This window comes from Diabrotica undecimpunctata, chromosome 6 (genome assembly GCF_040954645.1).
Source record: "Diabrotica undecimpunctata isolate CICGRU chromosome 6, icDiaUnde3, whole genome shotgun sequence".
NCBI lineage: Eukaryota > Metazoa > Arthropoda > Insecta > Coleoptera > Chrysomelidae > Diabrotica > Diabrotica undecimpunctata.
Genome location: NC_092808.1, coordinates 102,905,739 through 102,928,336, shown reverse-complemented (window position 1 = coordinate 102,928,336; position 22,598 = coordinate 102,905,739). Strand labels below are relative to the sequence as shown.

The 22,598-nt window shown below is 32.6% G+C and overlaps 1 protein-coding gene across 1 annotated transcript; it reads left to right on the top strand.

Annotated features, from left to right (window-relative positions):
* The first annotated feature begins 49 nt into the window (after positions 1-49).
* LOC140443666 (ribosomal RNA processing protein 36 homolog) lies at positions 50-12,306 on the top strand. Its single transcript, XM_072535040.1, has 3 exons — positions 50-566; positions 5,433-5,550; positions 12,018-12,306. The coding sequence occupies exons 1-3, from the start codon at positions 138-140 to the stop codon at positions 12,155-12,157; spliced, it is 687 nt and encodes a 228-aa protein (XP_072391141.1). The 5' UTR covers positions 50-137; the 3' UTR covers positions 12,158-12,306.
* The last annotated feature ends 10,292 nt before the right edge of the window (positions 12,307-22,598 follow it).

Sequence of the window (22,598 nt, the reverse complement as noted above, 5' to 3'; positions counted from 1 at the left end):
TCTATAATAGAGGTGGATTTGATAAACGAATATCAGTATCAGTTACGTTATTAATTGACAAGTGACTAAACGTCACAAAATATAAACAATAAAGCATGCTTTTAAATGTAAATATAATTTACACATAATAAAGTACCATGGAAAACGAAGAAAGAATTAAAATTAGAGAAAAAATAGCTAATCTTAGTTTTGAAGAACTTCTGAAATTAAAAGAACAGGTTGGATCGAAGACATACAATAAAACAATTTATGGTAGTAGTGTTACAAAAAAGTCTAAAGCATTAAAGAGAGCTAATAAAAATAGGCCTAGAGAAGTGAGTTCTAAAATAAGGCCGCAAAATTTAAGACTTGAAACTGATAACGTGGTAAAAGCTCCTAAAAAACACATTCCAAGAGATCCCAGGTTTGATCCCTTATGTGGGCAATATGAGGAAAAAATTTTTAAAGCCAATTATGACTTCGTTAATGACATACGCGCAAAGGAAAAAGAACAATTGGAAGAGGAATTAAAGTCATGTACTGATGTTAATAGAAAAAAGATCATAAAGAATTTGTTACAAAGAACAGTAAGTATGAGTTTGTTTTATACTATAAATATTTATAACTTTACCATGCCATAGGCTATCATAAAGATATATAGTTAGTACAAAAAAATATATTCAAATATGACACACTTCAGAAAGATTTTGGTTTAGAGGCTAAATGTGAAAGAGAGTCCCAAACCAAAATCAAGACACTCACAGATTACAGTCAGTTACTCATGCAGTTGTATTGAATGTTCTTTAAAATACTTATGTAACTAGTGATATAATGTTAGCTGCTCATACATGATAGTGTATAAAAAAAATTAATACCATATGAAAACCACCTGAAAAATGTGTCACATAATATTAAAAATCAATGTTTTCTTATTAATCAATTCTGATCAAAATCAAAATCATATCTTAGTTTTTCGAAAAAATCATGATTTTATATAATTAGCATACAAATATATTATTCATAATTCTACATTATTCTTTATGATAATTATAATAATTGTTATATTTTGTTTAGATTAGTACCTTTGAAAATGTAATGATAAAACGTACATTTATTGAGTACCTTTTCGATAAAACTGTAATTTTTATAACTCATTTATTTATTTTATGTAAGACATATAATATCTGTGATTGCTATCACTACATTTGAATTACAATAATAACTACAATAACAACAACAATCTAATAATACTAATTGTATTAAATACAATATTATTAAGTTTAATAATACTCATATAGGTCAAACAAGAAAACTCGATTGTATTCTTATATTTAATATAAAAATCTTGCATATTACTTGTCAAATATAACATGAGACTTGGTCTTTTTGATGCACCTCTGATACACAGTGAACAGCAACAAAATTTCATTGTTCTTATTTTGTGATCATTGATAGTGAGATGCTTGTACAATCTGCAGCAAAAAAAATTGTTTTTTCTTTTACCTTTGTTGAAAGAGCTGTTATTGTAATTAACTTGACTTTAATATAATGTGCATGGATAAAACTTATATTCATTCTTCTCATTCCCATGACAAATACTGGAGAGACAATAGAAAAGAAAGAAATATCTTTATTCACACAAATAAGTTGATAAACAAATAAATAATTTAAATGACTCAAATTAAAGTGACTGGTGTCAAATACAAATGTAATAAAAATAAGCAATTTTAAATACTTATTTATAATGGACATGTTAAATTAAAAAACAGTTCACTTATTACATAAAGAAGATAAAAATGTAATTACCACTGAAGGTTTGCACAAACCAGTGTCCAAAATGCAGAGCCTGATTATTGTTCACACAGGCAGCAAAATGAGTTTAATAAAAAATGCATGTTTAACATTTAAACTTGGGACTAGGCTGGGAGATTATCATAACTAAATGAAGTATAATAAATTATTAAAAATTTATTCATGAAAAACTGATTCCTAACATACCATCCCCTAGTGTATTGGTTATAGACAATACACAATATCACAAGGTCCAAGTTAAAAACTTTCCCACTATGGGGCATAGATAAGAACAAATGAAGGAATGGTTAAAACAGCAGATGCAGCAGCACCTGACAAACAGATATAAAACATATGAGATAAATCAGAATATGAATCACTGTGTGTTAAAACTACCACTCTACTATCCAGACTTAAATCCAATTGAATTAGTGTGGGCTGCTTTAATACCATTTGTGACAGATAAATGTTGATTAATATTGTGATGAATTTTTCTCCAAATTTTCCCAAGAAGAGTGGAAAAAATATTGCCTACAAGCTACTTCTATTGAGTATTATTTTGTGGAAAATGAGCCAGTTCTAGATTTAATTGTAGATGAATTAATAATACATTTGTGGGAAGATAATGACAGTTATATTGTGGATTGTCTGGAAAATGACAGTTGGGATACATACAATGAACCATTTAAAATTTAATTTCCTCTTGCCCTTCTTTTTCGCCTATCTTGGAGGTGAAGATAGGAATTGAGTAGCAGATGCAGTGAGTGTTATCTGGAAGCAACACCTTGTAATTCGCATCACTACTGCTTTAATTTAATATTTTGTTTGAAAAAAATACAAACTCCTCCATGAATTGCATTTTTTTATATAAATAATATGCTAACAAGAAACCTTAATATTTATACTGTATAATGTTCTTCTGGAGTCAGTGCTTAGTGTAATGTTTTTATTATTCTAATTTATTGTTTTTATTTATTGTTAAAGGTTCTACACTTATAACACTTATAAGTTTATTTAAAGTCTTTATTTGGACCAATTTATCTTACACTTAATAATTATATAATTTATCTACGTGCGTTACATTTTAAAAACTCGACGCGATGTTTAAAAACTAACTGTTCTGTTTACAACAAAATTCCTCTTTAAATATAAAATTTCGTTAGTAACGGAATTGCCGCGATTCTCCATCGAAGAGCCCAGAAGGTCGCTCATACTAGTTTTATTCGGCCTGCTTCTGGAAATTTCAAATCGCGGGTGACTCATCAGAATTCAGGTAGACAGGTCTTTCAACTGAGCGCCGAAATAACTAGAATAGAAAAGATATTAGTAATAAATATGTTTACAGTTTTGAGTCATATGAGGCGTCATTATCTATCGTAACATTAGATACAGACAGTGCAGGATCCTATTGTGAGATGATAAAAAATGTTTAATTCATCCACTTTCTTAAAAATACAGTGAATAGAGCAAGCCTAATGTTAATCAGTACTGACCAGTCACTGGTTCAGTCTATGTGCCCTAGTTAATAAGTTATGTTAAGTATTTGTGTTTATTTCTTATGGATATCATTTACTTATTAGGTTTATGTTTATTAATACAGTATAGCCCAAAATAAACAGTACTATTGTTTTAAAAATACATATTATTGACACTTTATAATATGTTCTAAATGAACCCCTCCTCTCTCAAGACAGACTTCATACTGATATTCCAGATTTCTCGTAATGTTATGGAATAAAGGTTGTTTCAAGTTCGCGAAGAAGGCTCTTATGGCATCCTTTAACTTATTGATGGTTTGTGGTGCCCGTTTAAAAACGGCATTTTTGGCCATGCCCCAAATGTATGCGTCTGGAGATGTTAAGTCTGAAGAATGTGCAGGATAGGGGAAGTCAGTAAATCTTGAAATTAATTTGTTTGGAAAATGTCCTTAAAGAAATTGACGAACTGCAACAGCAGTATAGCAAGTTGCCCCATCCTGCTGGAAAAATTGGTCTCGAAATGTCAAATTATGTGCATGACAAAATTGGACCAAAGATTCTGTGTCCCAAAACTGCACACCAGACACTTACTTTTGTGCTATGTAAAGGAACTTCTTGAACTTCATCTGGTCTGGTAAAGCCCAGAAATCGATTTGTGTGACGATTTACATGGCCTGACAAATAAAAATGTGCTTCGTCTGAAAACCATACATTTTTTAAAAATTCAGGATTTTCATACTGTAACGCCGTAATTCTGGCACAATATTCCACTCTACTGTGATAATCCCTGGGATGTAATTGTTGATGTTCCTGATTCACATTCGAAAATACACCCAGCTTCTTCAGGATTCTTTGCAAGGAAGTTTGTTTTAAGCCAAGATGCAACGCTGTTCTTGTCTGGCTGACTTTCGGATTTTCCAAGATTCGCTCAAAAACATGTTCATGGTCATCGTTGTTGTTATTGTCCTGGAACGCCTTGAGTTTCCTTTTCGTTGGCACAATACATTACCTGTATTTCTAAACTTTTTAACAACCTTCAAAATTACAGCATTACTTGGAGAACGTTTATTACACCGTTGTGTGAATTGATCACACACGTATTGCATACTTGCACTATTACGTCGGCCGATTCCATATGAGCGAAAATAATGCTCCACAAGAAACGCTTTGTCCTCTGTACTTAATACCATTTTAACAATTAGGCCTTAATAATTAATTGTTTAAGCATTACTTGACAGGTCTATACTAGTTAATTTGAATATAACAGCGCGCACAAAGAGACATCTATGTTTTAGTTTCAGTACTGTTTATTTTGTGCAATACTGTATTTTGGATAATGTGGATTAGCTTAACCCTTTCGCTACGGGCCAAGTATCGGTTGCGCGTTGCTCATATACGGCGCCGGGAAAATTTTGTACTTCGCGCTCGAGACGGCCACTCAGTAGTTTACATTCTTTATATTGAAGTGGTTGAATCGTTTGTCGGAAGTTTGTTTATATTCGTTTTATCGAAGTAGTGGAATTTGTTTTCGTAAAACTTCAAAAAACGGTATTCAGAAAGTACGGCGCTAGGGTGGGTGATGTGCTGCCGCGTATGTACGGCATCAGTATGGTGTATTTGTGGATCGTAACGTACATGAACGATACTAGTAAGCAAGATGGACAATGTAGAACGTACTATTACGATTATAGCTCTTCAAAGATGTAAATACTTAAAAATGTACGGTGACAGAATCTGAACGATGGAGATTAATTTGCGTAATAGTACGTCGCTCGCTCATCAAAGCTGCAAATGAAAATCGTACTTTTACGGCAACAGTATCGAAAGGGTTAAGAGCTTTGTTGGATTATGATAAAAATGAATTTTCTCAATAAGGCATAAATATGCAGGTAGTTTATTTGTTTAATGATTTAATTGAACAGAAGGTCTCCCAAATAGGATATTTACACCACTTACAATAGTAAAGATTGTCATGCTTATAATTTCCTACTTTCCTTGGTACAACCTTGATATTTTTATGTTGTATTTTATATAGGGTATGAATGATTTTAATCAGTTGTTGATAACTACTCAAACTGTCTCTAGTGATATAACTCATATCTAGTAATATAACTCCACAACAAGTACAATAAATAAGTCATGGTTATTTCTTATAAAAATATACTAACTTTGCTTTTATTTTAGAATAATCAACTGAGGGAACAGAATAGGAAAGAAAAAGAGGAATTAAAGAAACTTCAAAGATCAAGTGAAATAAAGGAACAGTATAAACGAGGTGAAAAGCCACAGTTCAAGAAGAAATGTAAGGAAAAAGCATATTTTTATTTCATATATTATTAACCATTAGTTATCAAAGCGATTTTAAACGTATTGATGTCATATTCGAATATGAACAAAAAATCATATTTTAAAATATCAGTAGACCTTATCAGCCAATACAATATCAGTAACAATTTATTTGGTCTACATAGTCATTTGACAATTTTTTCCATTGAATGTATACAAAAATTAGAAGTTTGAATCTAATCGTGCCAAAATTTGAAATAGTCTGTCGAATTAAGTGGGAGAGTAGATTCTGTTTTGATAACTTTAGATAAACTACATCATAGTTATAACAAATTTGTTTGGATTTTTCTATTATTTTTGTTAAATTTTAATCTCGAATCACTTTAATGGTTAATTTAGTATTTTGAGTAGAAATCCTCATTTGGTAATTTTCCAAAAACCACTTTGGTAATTTCCCAATAAATTTCTTAGGATTTTCAATTTAAAGTATCTCTCTAACCATAACCTTGTCTTCTATACTTCATCTAATTTACTTACCGTTGCACGTCATCCGCGCCATAGCCCGTGAGATCACATGATACCAACACTAAATATTTAGGCGGTAGGTGTGTTCTTTTTTAGAATCACTTTGCCGAGTACACTGGCATTACAGCCATTAAACATATTTAGACGCGTAGAAATAATATTTAAAGATTTATATTAATGTTAACTTAAAGAAATTCACAATAATATGTTCCATTTAATTTGAATAAATGCATTATAAAGCGTTTTTATGAAGAACATTTGTTCGGAACACACTGTAACTGTAATCGAACGAAGGTGATATTTTGGCATAAATTGGTAACACATATTTGACAGTTGCGTGTACACTTTTTATTTTACATTTTACATAAAATAAAATAAATATCTATGTATTCCATTTTACACCTTTATACGACGCGTACAAGCGGCTCAAATTGTTTTTAACAAGATTATTTTTTAACTCTTGTTTTGTTTCCATTTATTTACATTAAATATTAATTTGTATTGTTGTATAATCCACTTTTGCAATAATTATGTGACCTATTTGATTTAAAATGGATCCAGGATTTTTTTATACTTTGGCAACTATGTCAACTTCGATCTCTGTTAATGATAATGACGTGCAACGGTAAGTAAGTTAGATGGACTGTAGACATTTGTTGGAAAATCGTGATTATTGGGAGAAAAAAATGCAGTTATTTATGAGTTTGAAATAGTAAAATAAAGTCAACAGCAACTTAGAGCACAGAATCAGAATAACAATAGACATAAAAATACTGTGCGCACTAGCAGATTTCAAATTACAGTACAGATCGCTAAGTTGATCGAGAACTGCACAACTGTTTATTTGGATAGCTTCATTGTAGTAGCTATTCACAACGCGACGTTGATAAGTTTTGTATAAAAACTCAATTTTTAATAATAGGGATTATGAATCTTGCAATTGTTTATTTAATTTAAAAATGGATCAACAGTATAAAGTGAATCGAAAAATTTTGAATACTCGTGAAATCATACACTCAATGTTGTTAAAATTCGCTTAACAACGAGAAGCAGTTGTTGATAAACCTATTATGGTTTTTAAAAAAAGTACAAGAGTATGTGGCTAGCATGAAAGCTAATTTGATAAATAATCTAATAAGAAGAATACTTAATAAGAAAATAGGTACTCTGAGATTTTTTGGGTTGTATTTTCAGGAATTTCTTTGTGTAGCACCAAAAATCTTGGAAACGAGAGGCAAAAATATATACGGTTTTGTCACTCATAATAAAGTGGAAAAATCTTTTCCGCTCTTTTCAAAAATAAATTCCAAAGAGTTAAAAGGTTTTTTATGTCACAGAATATTAATTTTCATCACTGAAAAACAAATCATCATCATCATTGGTGCTACAGACCTATAAAAGAGCCTCGACCTTCCCAACTCTATTACGCCAGTCAGTTCTATCCATTGCCAACTGTTGCCAGTTTGCTGCGCCTATTTTTCTACTATCTCCATCTACACCATCCCTCCATCTGAGTTTTGGTCTACCCCTACTTCTACTTCCCACAGGTTGTGAGATAAGGATTCTTCTAGGAGGGTTGTTCGGTTGTGATCTTGCCAGATGTCCTGCCCATCTTAGTCTTCCTATTTTTATAAGAGATACTACGTCTTTACCACCAAATATATGTTTATATCTGTGATATGGGCAGGATTTGGAAAACTTAGTTGGATACTTAAGAACCGCAAAATACCCCAATACTTGAGGAGCAAAGTGTTCAACCAATCCATCCTTCCTATCATGACATATGGATGTCAAACCTGGACCCTAACCAAGGCAAACATGAATAAACTAGCCACAACAGAAAGAACAATGGAAAGAGCAATGTTAGGTATACGACTGTCAGATAAAAAGAGAAACGACTGGGTAAGATCCAAAACAAAAGTCGAGGACATAGCAACAAAAATTGCCAAACTTAAATGGAGCTTCGCGGGCCACACTGCTAGACAAAAAGACCAACGTTGGAATACTACAATACAACATTGGAGACCTTACGAAAGTAAACGACCAAGAGGAAGACCACAGATGAGATGGGTTGATGACATTAAAAGAATAGCCGGAACAAATTGGAAATATGTTGCTCAGGATAGAGAACGATGGAAGGAGTTGGGAGAGGCCTATGTCCAAACATGAACGACAGAAGGCTAAGAAGAAGAAGAATATCTGTGATATATCTCGTATTTGTACCTCCTTCTCCAAACACCATTTTCACAGATGCCACCGAATATTCTTCTCAGGATCCTTCCCTCAAATATAAGCAGGAGGTTTTCATCTGCCTTGGAAATGATCCATGTCTCCGATCCATATGTCAACACTGATTGTATAAGGGTTTTGTATATGGTTATTTTTGTTTTTTGGCTTAAGTTTCTGCTTCCCATATGTCTACTCAGTCCAAAATGGCATTTGTTTGCTAGGACTATTCTTTGCTTGATTTCTTTTGTCATGACGTTCTCCTTGGTGATCAGGGAGTCTAAGTATGTGAATTTGTCCACCACTTCAAAGCTAGAGTTATCAACCGTGAATTGGTGGCCGATGTTTCTGGCTCTGTTGTTGGGTGTTGCTGCCATTATCTTAGTTTTCTCGTCATTTACTTGCAGGCCCATATTTTTTGAGGCATTTGACAAGGTGGTATACATTTCTTCTAGCTTGCGTGTTGTCCGGGCAACTATTGTCTATTTGGCATCCCTGATCGCCTTTTCCAGAGCTATGTTGAAAAGGAGACACGCCAGCGCATCTTCCTGTCGCAGCCCAACATGCGTTTCAAATGTCTGTGATTGTTCGCCCTGTATTTCGACTTTGCAAACAACTTTACGCACTGTAGCCTTAACCTTATCAGTTTATCGGGGATGTGGAATTCGTCCATGGCTTCATACAATTTATTTCTTAAGACACTATCATAGGCTGATTTAAAATCGACGAAAAGATGGTATGTGTCGATATTGAATTCATTGGTTTTTTCCAGTATTTGCCTTAGCACAAAGATCTGGTCTGTTGTTAATCGACCAGGTCTAAAACCACTTTGATATTCGCCAAGAAGCTCCTCTGAATATGCACTCAGGCGACCATATAAAATACTCGAAAATATTTTTTATGCTGTATTAAGGAGAGTTATTTCCCTATAGTTGCTACATTCCAATTGATCACTCTTTTTGTGTAGCGGGCAAACGATCCCAATACACCACTCTTCCGGGAGTTGTCTCTCATTCCAGGCTCTCAGTATGATTTTATATATATATATGATTAGTCACAATAGCACCTCCACATTTAATGAGTTCCGCGGGTATACCATCACTTCCTGGAGATTTATTATTTTTTAGGTGTTTTATTGCATCCCGTACTTCTTGAATTGATGGAGGCTCCAATGGTGTATTGTTGCTTGCTCCTGGGGGTGGTTGATTTGGATCTTCTACTTCGATAGTAAGTAGTTCTTTATAGTGTTCCACCCACCTTTTCAATACTCCTTCTTTTGTATTGAGTATATGCTCCTCCTTATCCTTACATAGTCCGATCCTTGGTTTAAATTGTTTTCTTGCATTATTTAGATTTTTATAGAATTTTCTTGTTTGATTTTCCTTTTTTAATGCCTCAAGTTCTTCCAATATTCTATTTTCATAAGTTCGCTTTTTTCTCCGATGGATGTACTACTCTTCTCTTCTGAGATCTTTATATTTTTGTTCTTTGTCTCGGGTTCTTCTTTGGTGCATCAGTTTATTTGTTCTTTGTTCTTGTAATGTTCTCGCACTCATCATCGAACCACTCACTGAAAAACAAATACTCACTGCAAATAAGATTTATATCAGATTTGTTATAAAGTTTTAGTATAAAGGAGGCAAAGACATTAGGGGAGCAGCTTTTCCCTAAAAAGATGCTTGGAAAAGGAATATACTGATTTTTTTTGCATATCTTCTGCACTTTTTTTCTTTTTTTACACATCTTTTTTATTCGATTTTATATATTTTTTCAGGTTCAAATGTATTTTTTTCCAAGGGGACCCGAAATTGTTATTAACATATAATAACTTATAACAATAAAACAATTTCCCGAATCGCTTTGAGTAAATTTTTTTATATGTATCTCATCGAAGTAAATACTTTTTCTATCATGGAAATTTTTCGAAAAATACTTCCTTTTCGAGTTATTTGTAATTTTATGTTGAAAAAAATAAATGATTTCTTTTTAAACTACTAAATGAATTACAATTCTACAAAAGTTATCATATAATTTAGCTGTCCCTATGAGTTTTACCAAGAAGCGTGTCAGTAGCAGAGAATTTATTTTTTATTTAGCGTATTGCATATTATGAGCACAATAAAAAAAATATTTTTATAAAAAACGTTAAATGGAGTATTACAAACGAACATCTAATATATCAGTATAATATAAACATTTTCGATAGCATTCAGAAATTCCATCTTCTTAGTTTTTCTTGCTGTTCTGTCAATATATTACCCTCCTTATCTCTTCACTCCTTTTGTTTAAATTCTTTTTTGCCTTTGTTTCTAGTAATATATTCTCGTCTCTATTAGCTTTTTAAGATCTTGTAGTTATTGAAGTTCTTTGTTCATATTTTCTTTCTTCTTTCTGCGATGGATTTTATTTTCTTCCTTATGTAGTTATTTATATTCCTCCTCTGGTTATTGGGTTCTGTGCCCCTGTTGCATCAGTTAATATGCTCTGGTTTTCTTTGTGTTATAATCTGATATTCTTTGTCAAAATAGTCATTCCTTCTCGTTCTTCTTTGTTTACCTTCCATGCCTAGAATTCTTCAGCTGCTTCTTTCATGATATTTCTACACCCTTCACACTCTTCATTTATGTTTTCATGTATTAGTCTTTTTTCTAGTTTGATGTTTATATTTTGTTTATGTTCTCTATTTTTCTTTGTATTTTTGAGTCCTTCTACATTGTATCATTTATGTTTGGAACCCATTTACTTTTTTAAATGTTTAATATTGTGGCCATTACCCTACTTTTGACCCAGTAGTGATCAGAATCTGCATTTGCTCCATTTCTGGTGCTCACTTCTATCAGATTTACTGTAAGTCTGTCTGGTGATTTACAGGTATCTTTGTGTATATCTTTTCGAGCGAAGTTAAAATTATACAATCGATTCCAGAAAAAAACTACTATGAAAAAAAGAAGTTAAACGTTTACTATTTATTCCAGTTCTTCCTTTGACGGAATTTTTAGTCTTTTATTGACGCTATAAAAAAGTATTTGCTTTGTTGTTTTGTTGCAGCAATCTGCTGATTCAGCTGTTGATTTATCTGTTGTGTCTTTATTTTACTGTTCAAACACATTCAGGACATTGATTAATTCCGTTATTAAATAGACTTCTCGATTATTTGACTTTCAAGAGATTTAAATTTTTCTCAGAAATAAACTTAGAATCTTGATAATTGCGTTTCGTTTATTGAGAGTAAAAATACTATTCAGTGGGTCATACTGTAGCATTCTAAATTTGCAAAACTAGTAAGCAGGTGAGTGTGTCGTTATAGTTGCAATTTTTGGTACCTATTATTGAAATACAAAGTACATTCTATTTCATTTATCGTCTCAATAGCTTTTCTTGTGTATTAATATTCAAGTAGACTTTGTACTAGGTGCCAAGGTGGATGTTGTTTACAATATTATATATAATAAGTTCTCCATTTCAATGATAAATCAGTAGATCTTATCTACTGCACTACACAATTAACTGCATGTATAGTTGACCATTCTCCCAAATAGTGTTTCTCTTCCTATATTGTGCGTTTGATAGCTGGAGGATTTTTTCATTTCAGCCGTTTTATGTTATGCGTAATCTAGTAAAATATTTATTATTTAATTTTAAATAACTTAACTATTTAATATATAAAAGTTATTTTGTTGTTTTATAAAACTTGTCATACGGTACGTTTATCAGATTTTTTATTATTTTCAGCTGTTGAAAAATTGGAGAATCTAATAGAAAAATATGAGGAACTAAAGAAATCAAATAAACTACAAAAACACATTGAAAAACGATCCAAGAAGTTATCCAAAAAAGAGAAAAGAAATATGGGAAAGGCAGAAATTCAGTGATTGTGTCAGGTGTAAATAAATAATACCAAACATGATAACAATATGATGTTAAGTTTTTGAATTAACCTGTTTAATGTATTATATCAGATATACACCTCACATATTAATGTTAAACAATCTTTATTTCATTAAAACTTCTGTTAAGTTTTTGTTATGATTCTGAAAATAATTTGAAATTTTATATTTTCTGAGAATACACCACCAATATGAAGTTTGGACTGGACTTCTAGTTCGGAAATCGTTAAAATAGAATATATTTTAAAATTTTAAAATTCTGATATATATATATATATATATATATATATATATATATATATATATATATATATATATATATATATATATATATATATATATATATATAGTAGACTTCCTCTATAACTAGAACTGAAATGGTAGACTAATTACCTCGTTATATCAAACAACAATAATACTGTGCATACAATATGAATATGTAGTTTTCTAAACATTAAATTCCTATAGTGAAGCCATTCGGAGCAATATAAGATGCTAAATATTGTTTGAATGGCGTTTTTAAAAAATAGTTGTTTACTTTTATTGTCAATGATATACGTTAAAACAAAAAATCTGTACATTTTTTCCAACTCCATAATGTATAAAGCGTATTTTCAAGGATAACATAAACTATTGCTTCTACAATTGAAAGAAGTCTGTCATTTTTGACTGCTTTAAATTGTCCAGTATCATGATATCTATCATATTTTCTAAAGATATGAAACAGTTGTATGCTATGTTCTTCATTTGCGTTTTGTCTTTGGATAAAGTTTCTTACAACGTTTAAACCACTTTCCACATCTTGTTAGGACCTTCTTATTATTATATACGAATGGCAAACCCCTACACTGACACTTACACCACACAATATCGGTCGGTAGGTTAAACAGAAGTTTATTACCGACGGCGATTAAAAAGTGTATTTATTTATAGCCACGGTCGGGCCAAAAACGTAAAAAAAACACGTTTTTCGATCTTATTTTCTCTCGTTATAACCAAATTTGCCTCGCTATAGAGGGTTATAGTTCAATAGAAATTTCACGGTACATCTAATGTACCTCGTTATAAGCAAAACCTCGTAATAACCGTGTTCGTTATAGAGGGAGTATACTGTATATATGTATGTATGTAAAGACAATTTTGCCTTTTTTCATTTTCTATGGCTTTTCGGATAATTCTTGAATATCGAATTTATCGAAGCGGATATGGTGTTCTGGAGTTTTCAAAATCAATTTTGTGACTTGTGTGAAGATGGTGTTTGAACCTAGAGCTGAAATTGAGTCGGAATTGAACAGAAATGGAATGTTCATAAATCCTATTTTGGATTCTACGATTTGTTTGGCCTATATAGGATCGGGGGCAGTTTGAACAAGGAATTTCATAAACAACGTGTTGTTCATTTGGAATTTTGTCTTTGATTGATCGGACAAGAGATGAAAGTTTTTGTTGGGGGTAAATAGTCTTTATTCCTCTTGATTTAAAAATTTTGTCAGTGACACCTTTGATGTAAGGAAGAAAAGCTTTCGTATGATGAGGTCTGCGTCTCTGGGTTGAGAGTGAGTGGAAGATTGATATCTTCCATAAAGATATTGGCAATTACTGGAGATAGAGGGGAACCCATTGGGGCACCATTTATTTGTCTGTAGAATTGATTTTGGAAGATTAAATAAGTGTTGGACATATGTACAATTTTTACTGATAGATAAGTGGTCTTTCTGGATACTGTATTTAGTTTTCAGAATGTTTGGTCTATAGAAATGTTTGTAAAGGGTGAAACGATATTGAAACTTACTAGAATGTCTAACGGTGAGATAGGGTATTGTTTAAGAAGTTCGATGAAATGAAAAGAATTTTTGACGAAGGATGAAGCATTTTCGTCGAGAGGTTGTAGAGTTTTGACCAAGTACTTGGCCAATAGTTGTGTAGGGCAGTTGTATACGTTTGACAATGTTACGTAGAGGAATATCGGGTATATGAATTTTGGGTAAGCCATATGATGGTAGCATTGCCTTTATCGGCGGGAATAATGAATAGAGTTGGATTTCAAGGCTTTTTTCTCGGATTGGCTAATGTTGGGAGACTTTGAGTTTCTAAGAACTCTAGCGATTTCTTGTCTAGTTATTTCATCTAGTTATTTCAGCATCTTCGGAAGGTAAACTGGAGATGACTTCGTCAGTTTGACAGATGATTGTCTCAATTGGAATGTGACTTGGGATAACAGAGTAATTGAAACCTTTTGCTAAAGCTTGAGTGGCAATGGTCGAAATAGGAGTATCAGAAAAGTTATGAACCACTGTAGTGGGTTATAACGTTGTGATTTTTGTTTGGCAATTAGATGCGCTAATTTGCGCTTCTGAGCTTCGGTCTTAGATTTGAAAGTGTTTAGGGTTGTCTGTGTGTTGATGAAAATCCAGGGCAAGAGTAGTGTAGGAAGAAGAAGAATCTCATGGTTGCGTAACTTAAGGGAATGATACGGATGCACATCAATCGAACTATTCAGAGCGGCAGCATCTAAGATCAGAAAAACCATGATGATTGCCAACCTCCGTCGCGGAGATGGCACGTAAAGAAGAGGTGTATTGATACGGTAGAAACTGTCCCATAATATAGGATGTACATTGAAAGAATGAATAGATGACCAGATATTAAAAATATTGATATTTGTGACATCTAGTTATCATCTAGTGGAATGAATCTCTTCAGGGAGAAGCGCAAACTGGTCTTTCTAAGAATTTACTTCTTCTATCTTCCAAATTGTGTTGAGTATAATAAAAGCCCTTTTGCTGTTAGCAATATGGACCTGGGCCCATATTATGATCATTTGATAATAATGTATTTTATTACAGATACACTATGGGCAATGACAGAAGATGGAATTAAGAATGTATGAAAAGAAAGCGGCATGGTGTTGGCGATACTAACTGTGAAGTGTGTTAGAAAAAAGAATGGGACTAAAAACAGCGGTTAAATAATTTAACGATACTAGAACAACTCTACAGAGATTTGTGCACCAATGTCAAGAATCAAACGCTATACCTTCTGAAGTATTTCAGTCAAAACTTTTGGTTTGAGCGAAAAGCACATATGTACTATGGCATACTTATTAGCTGTGAGGAATTGATTAAGACACCCTTATAAAAACTAAAAAGCAGGACGCAGTTGGATAGACTTGTTTTTTTTTTTGATAAGGTATAAAACAGTGTTGTCATTACGTAGTCCAACTGGAACTTCATTTGCTAGAGCCCTCGGATTTAACAAGGAAAACGTTAATGAGTTTTTCAACTTATTGGAGCTTGAATATTCAAAATATAATTTTAAACCGCAAGAATATTTAACGTAGACGAGACGGCTTTATCAGTGGTGCAAAGTAAAGTTCCGGGTGTTGTGTGGTGCAAAGGCAAAAGGCAGATCGCTGCATTAACATTGTCACTGGTAACACTAATTGTTTCTTTGAGTGCCCGAGGTCAATATATTTCACCAATGTTAATTTTTCCTAGGAAAAATAGAAACAACCAACTGATGCGTGGATCCAGCTGGATCAATTTATGAAGTTTATCCTAGCGGTTAGGTTCAAGAAAACAGTGTTACTCCATGGTTTTAGCATTTTCTTAAATTTGTTAAATCAAATAAAAAGTCGCCAGTTCTTCTCCTACTCGATGGGCATTACAGCCACACACGCAATTTATACATTATTAGGTTGGCTAGAGAACATCATGTTGTTATCATTTCATTGCCGCCTTACATGACTCATAAGCTCCAGCTGTTAGATAAAACATTAAAGGGCGTTTTTAAAATCTATTATAGCGAAGAACTACGTGTATGGCTTAGGGAAAATCAACGAGCTTTAACTCAGTATGATTTGGCAGACTTGCTTAATAAAGCGTTTCTGAAATGTAAAACAGCTGAAATTATAGTTAAAGGCTTCAAGATCACTGGAATTTGGACCTTTAATAAAAAAATATTTTCTGAAGCAGATTTCATTGCAGAAAAAGATAAAGCAGCAGAGAACTGCAGTTCTGCTTTTTTTAGAGAACTATAGTGAACCCAATGATACACCACCAAAATCTGCAAAGGATCTCTTAAAAGACATCGAGTCTCAACCGGAAAGTATCAGAAAAATATCTTTTTTATTATTCCAGTGATTCTGTAGCGAAGACTGTTGTACTACCAAAATCGACAACAGACATGGTATCACCAAAATCAACAACAGACATGTTGTAACCAGGATGTAGCAAAAGCATTGATTATCCTAGATGTTTAAGAAAACATGTAGCAAAAAACTGATAAGTTTGTTTCTCCATTTCCCATATCACCTTTACCAGCTACTAAAAAGAAAACAGCCACTCGAGACAGAAAGCCTGCTAAATCAAAAATTATACTCGTAACTTAGTCGCCCGGATTTCGTTCAAATTATGGTACCAATGATACAGTAAAGACACTTATTGAAAAATCTATAGAATACAACAACCTTTTGTCCTCACTTTCATAGATTTTCATAAAGCGTTCGACACGGTCGAAATAAGACAGCCTCATAGAAGCAATGAATGGCAGCAGGATTGACCATAGGTATAGTGAACTCATTTACAAAAATGCCACTATGACTGTTGAGATACACGATAAAATCCGACCAATAAAAATAAAACGTGTGATAAGGCAAGGAGATATATTGTCACCGAAATTATTCATAACGGCATTAGAGCAGATCAAGTCAGAGGGAAGATGATAATATTGGGGGATTTTAACGCTCGAATAGGTAATCAAGTTTCAAGTAATATCCGGAATTATGCAAAAATATAACGAGGATGTTAAAAACGAAAATGGAGAACTGGTAATAAACTTTTTCACGAATAACGAACTAACGAAGACATGGAGATTTCCTGAGTACTCTATTGTTTAACCTGGTTATGGATGACAATAAACAATAAACAATAAAAACAGTAGTAAGAACTAAAAAACGATACCAAATGGGAAAAAAACAACTTAAAATAATATGCTATGCAGACGACGCAATACTACTCTCCCAAAGTGAAGATGATTTATAACGTATGCTGCACCAATTTATTATAACCGCCAGAAAATTTAACATGGAATTTCCCCAAAAAAGACAAAATGCATGGTTACAACAGCAAATTTACTAAGACGTAAATTGGAGCTGGAAGGTCAGATAATAGAACAACTGATGGAGTTTAAATATCTAGACATCACATTATCTAGCTACGGAAAGCTCGAAACTGAAGTGGAAGATCAAGTGAATAGAAATGAAAGGTAGAATTTATAAGACATTTATTTATATAACATCAGACCAATAATGACATAAGCGGCAGAAACCCGACCTGACACAGAGATGACAAAAAGGATGCTAGAAACAGCAGAGATGAAAACACTTCGAAAAATTGATGATAAGACATTATGGGACCGAGCTAGAAGTACAAATATACGACGTATATGCAAGGTGGAGAATATCAAGAATTGGGTACGAAATAGAAAAATAGAATGGAACGATCGTATAAGCCGAATGACAACAAATAGATAAACGAAATACGATAAAAGACGGTTGTCCAATAGGAAGACGATCAGTGGGAAGACCGCGAAAATGATGGAACGACAACTTACTGGAGGCACATTGTCATTGTCTTTGTTGACAGAGTCATGTCTACATAAAAATAAGAAGAAGAAGAAGAAGGCATTAAAATATGCATTTAAGATGGTCAATTGGGACCACAGAGGAGTAACCATAGAGGGCGAAAAGCTTAACCATCTCCGTTTCGCAGATGACATTGTCCTTATCACAGATAATTTAGGAGAAGCCACAGATATGTTAAATGAATTGGACTTTGCATGTTCGAAAGTGGGCCTCAGAATGAACTTGACCAAAACTAAGTTTATGACAAATGTGGTACCCAATAACCATTTAATATTTTATGATTTTTATTTATATTATTTAACTACAACAAGACAAAGTGGCGGAACTGGTGGAGAAATATACGTATTTGGGTTATGAAATAAGAATCAGCAGGAATAACCAAACATACAAAATCCAAAGACAAATTAATTTAGCTTGGGCAGCCTTTGGAAAACTGCTAGACACACTTAGGGCCAATATACCAACTAGCCTCAAAAGAAAAGTATTTAACCAATGCGTATTACCGGTCATGTCCTATGGATCGCAAAATATGACTCTAACCGAGACTACGGCTTCGAAATTGAGAGTGGCACAGAGACGAATGGAACGGTCTATGCTGGGAGTGACGTTGCGGGACCGAATAAGAAACGAAGATCTGCGAAGAAGGACGAGTATTGCTGATGTGGAACGCATAGCGGAACTGAAATGGAACTGGGCAGGCCATGTAGCGAGAATGCATGACTCACGATGGACGAGCAAAATTACACATTGGAGGCCAAGATCACACAAACGTAGTAGAGGAAGACCACCTACACGTTGGGCTGACGACATCAGGCGTAACACGAAAAATTGGCAATAAAGAGCACAAAATCGTAAAGAATAAAAAAGAAAATCAAAAAAAGGTCTTGCTGCTTCTGAATTAGCAAACAAAATGTCTGGAAAAGAACAGACGAAACCCAAAAGCGATTCAGAAGAATATGAAGATTTTGTACCAGCTGAAGAAGACGATGATTTAGAAGAAATACAGATGGGGGCCCATATTTAGAGCAGTTTTAGTAGGAGTACTTAAAAGCACAACGTTTTATATTTTGTTCAATATTATTTTTGAACTTAATTTTTTTGGAAAATTACGTAATGCAATAAAGTTTGGAGAAAGTGTGCACAAAAATATAAAGAAATTGGTAAAAAATTGAAAGTGTTATTCTAAGAAACAAAAGGTGAGGGCCCATATTCGGACCATCATTTCATTTCCTCTATTTTGTACGATTCTATATAGAATCGCCCAAAATATCCCTTGTTGTGATCAATATATATATATATATATATATATATATATATATATATATATATATATATATATATATATATATATATATATATATATATATATATATATATATATATATATATATATGTATATATCTGTCTTGTCTACACATCTTAATTTGTTACCGTTTTTTACCTATGTTTAATGGATTTTATATTTTATCTATAAATAAATATAACAATTTTGTACGTGTAAACTACGGCGGTTTGTATTTTTATCAGTTGGAATTTTCAAGTCAACCACAGCGAGATAACAGTTAACCCAATATAGAGGCATTACCTAATCTAGGTGGAATCATTACTTCCCGTGATTTAAATATAATTATGAATACACAACGGTTATTAATGAAACGAGTGGATGGTAGATGAGTCATTTCTGTTCATATTTTAAGTATTGGTCACGTATTTATAATTACCTAGTTTTTATAAGTAGTTCGATTTTTTAGCCAATTATTATGGGATACAAAAAATATCATCATTTTATTTTTGTTTTTCTTGATAGGTATCTCTGTTTCTGTTTAAGATTCAGCAACCCATGGAACTATCTTTAGTATTTTTGTAACTCATTGATTTAGAACTTTACTAATTTTAATTTGGTTACGTATTTCTTATTTTTTGACAATCACGAGACTAGAACTAGAGACTACGAAGTCAAAAGCCCAAGGTCAAGCTATATTCATGAATGATTGATTAGTGTGGGGAAGCTCAGTAAATCTGTTATAGTTCAAAATTGAAAAAAAATTTGCAAATTTGCAAAAATTTTAGGCATCTTGAAACTCCACATTTTAAAATTAATTATAATCTTACAGTGTGTTTCATCATAGTCCAGTCACTGTGTAGGAAAACAGGTCAATACTTCTAAATTTTTTATATAACATTTTTCATATAAATATACGTGCACGTCACAATTTATATAAAGTGACGTCACTTATATTTAAAATTTCCAGAACATCAACCTAAAAGTTAAAATTTTCCTCACACAGCTAATAATACGAAACCCATACGGAACTGCTCGATCTTTCATAGGCGTCAACATGGTATAATAATCAGAAAAATGTAATCATCATTATATTGGGAATTTTAGAATTATATTGATTAAGTCTAATACTCCACAAAATAAAAATTTTAATTAAATAGATTAGACAATTGTACGCAACTGATACAGGAATAATTCAAATTTTATTGACAGTTCAGCGTGTGGCAAAAGTGTATAAAATGTTGCCGCTTTTTTAGAGTAAGAATTTTGTGTATATGTGATTTCTTGTACAATCTGATCATAATATAATATATATATTAATAAATTGTATTTATAAATACGTATTAAATTTTAATTAATAGAAATCATGAATGTGTTGCTTGTGTGTCCATTTTAAAAAGAGGTAAAAAAGAAATAAGGTAATCATAGGTAGGTCCACAAAATCTCTGACTGAAGCATTTCGGTCGTTAAGAGCATCTGCACACAGAATGGGACTAAATATAAATGTTCAAAAGACCAAATATATGTGTTGCACTAGGTTAAGCAACCCGACACCTACACGAATAATAATTGATGACCTAGAACTGGAAGGTGTTGACACCTTCACATACTTAGGGTCGCTGCTAACCAAAGATAACAACGTCAGTGAAGAAATCAAAAGAAGAATAGTGCTCGCCAATAAGTGTTACTATGGCTTAAGAAGACAGATGGCCTCAAAAATGCCTAGAAAAATTAAACTGACTGTATACAAAACACTAATAAGACCAGTGCTAACATATGGTTCAGAAACTTGGACACTAACACAGAATGACCAAGAATTGCTCAAACGTTTTGAGCGAAAAATACTAAGATGAATATATGGAGGCATAAAAGAACAAGGTTTGTGGCGCAGGTGTTACAATTTTGAGTTGTATAGAAGATTTGGAAAACCTGACGTTGTAAAATTCATTAAGGTAGCACGCCTCAGATGGATAGGTCATGTAATCAGACGAGAGGAAGATGCCATAGTCAGAAAAGTTTTTGACCGAAGAGGGCCGATCGGACAACGAAGAAGAGGAAGACCGAGACTTAGGTACCAAGACAACCTAGAAAATGATTTGAAGTCTATCGGAATTAGAGCATGGAGAAGAGTTGCCAGAGACAGGGGCGAATGGAGGATTGTTCTGAAGAATGCTTTGGTTCATAAAGAGCTGTAACGCCACTGATGATGAAAAAAGAAATAAATTAGACTTACTCACAATCAGTTTAATTTTACTACCCAAAACGACCGGTTTCGCTTTCTAAAATTTGCAAAGCATCATCAGGTCAGTGGTACAAAGTAAATTAAATGCTGAAATTATAAAAAGCCCATATTAGAGTGCTGTCTTATAAGGATATAGATCAAAAAAGTTATAGATAAAAAAAAAGGTTTTAGTGATTATACCAATATTACATGGCTATGTTTATTAATATGCATAAATTGCTTTAGCAGACAGAGTAACAAGCCACAAATTGGTAAGAGAAAAATCTGTTGAATTGTAATAAATTATAAATAAACAAAATACTACTTACATTCCGGTACAAGAGTTTTTATATAGTGATTGGTGATTCATAGTTCAAACTATCCCGTATTACTGATAATGAGTGATCTTCGGTCAATGTTGTAACTGTCTAACAACTTAGGAGGAAGTTTCTTGAGGGTAGGGATGTTAACAGATGATATAGGACAGTTCTTTTTTACCTCTTTTTAATTAATAGCTTTAAAAACTAATTATTTTTGTGTATTGTGATTGTGCTATACCAAAACAAATAAATAGTCTGTAGAAAGCTGATAAGCTTTCATATAAGATAGATTATTTTGAACAAAAAATAATGACGGGACGTTTTTACTATTAAAGCCCTAAAAGAGGTAACTTTAAAATTTAGAATATATAATTTTGTATTAAAATGCTTTCTAATGGATTTTAGTGTGTTGCGGTAATATTAAAACTAAGTGTATTTACTCTTAATATAATAGTTTGACAAAAAATAGTTGACATTTTAAAAATTCACCACGTACTAATTATTCTGATGTTTTGGCAACGCTGTGGGGTTCTGACGTCGTAAATCTTGAATGACGTGTACGCATTTTTATATGAAAAATACTATATCCAAATTGATGTTGCTAAAAATTTTAAGGGGTGAAAACAACCCCTTATTGATGAAAAAATGAATAACAACCACTTAATGCATTATCCCGTGTCTGACACGGAGAGGCTTGCCGGTAAATTCGGGACTTGCCCGTGTCTCACAGAATATAGACGCATATACAGCGCTATTCAAAGGTTTTTTGTCCGTTTCTGACCCTTCATAACAAATTTATTATTTATTTTATTATTATTTATTTTATTTGTTTTATTATTGAATTTACTAATCTACTACTACTAATTTATTATCTGCCACGTATATACACTTATTACACCCCTTAAAATATTTTTTAAATTATTTTACATGCATAATCGAATTATGAAATAAAAAAAAAT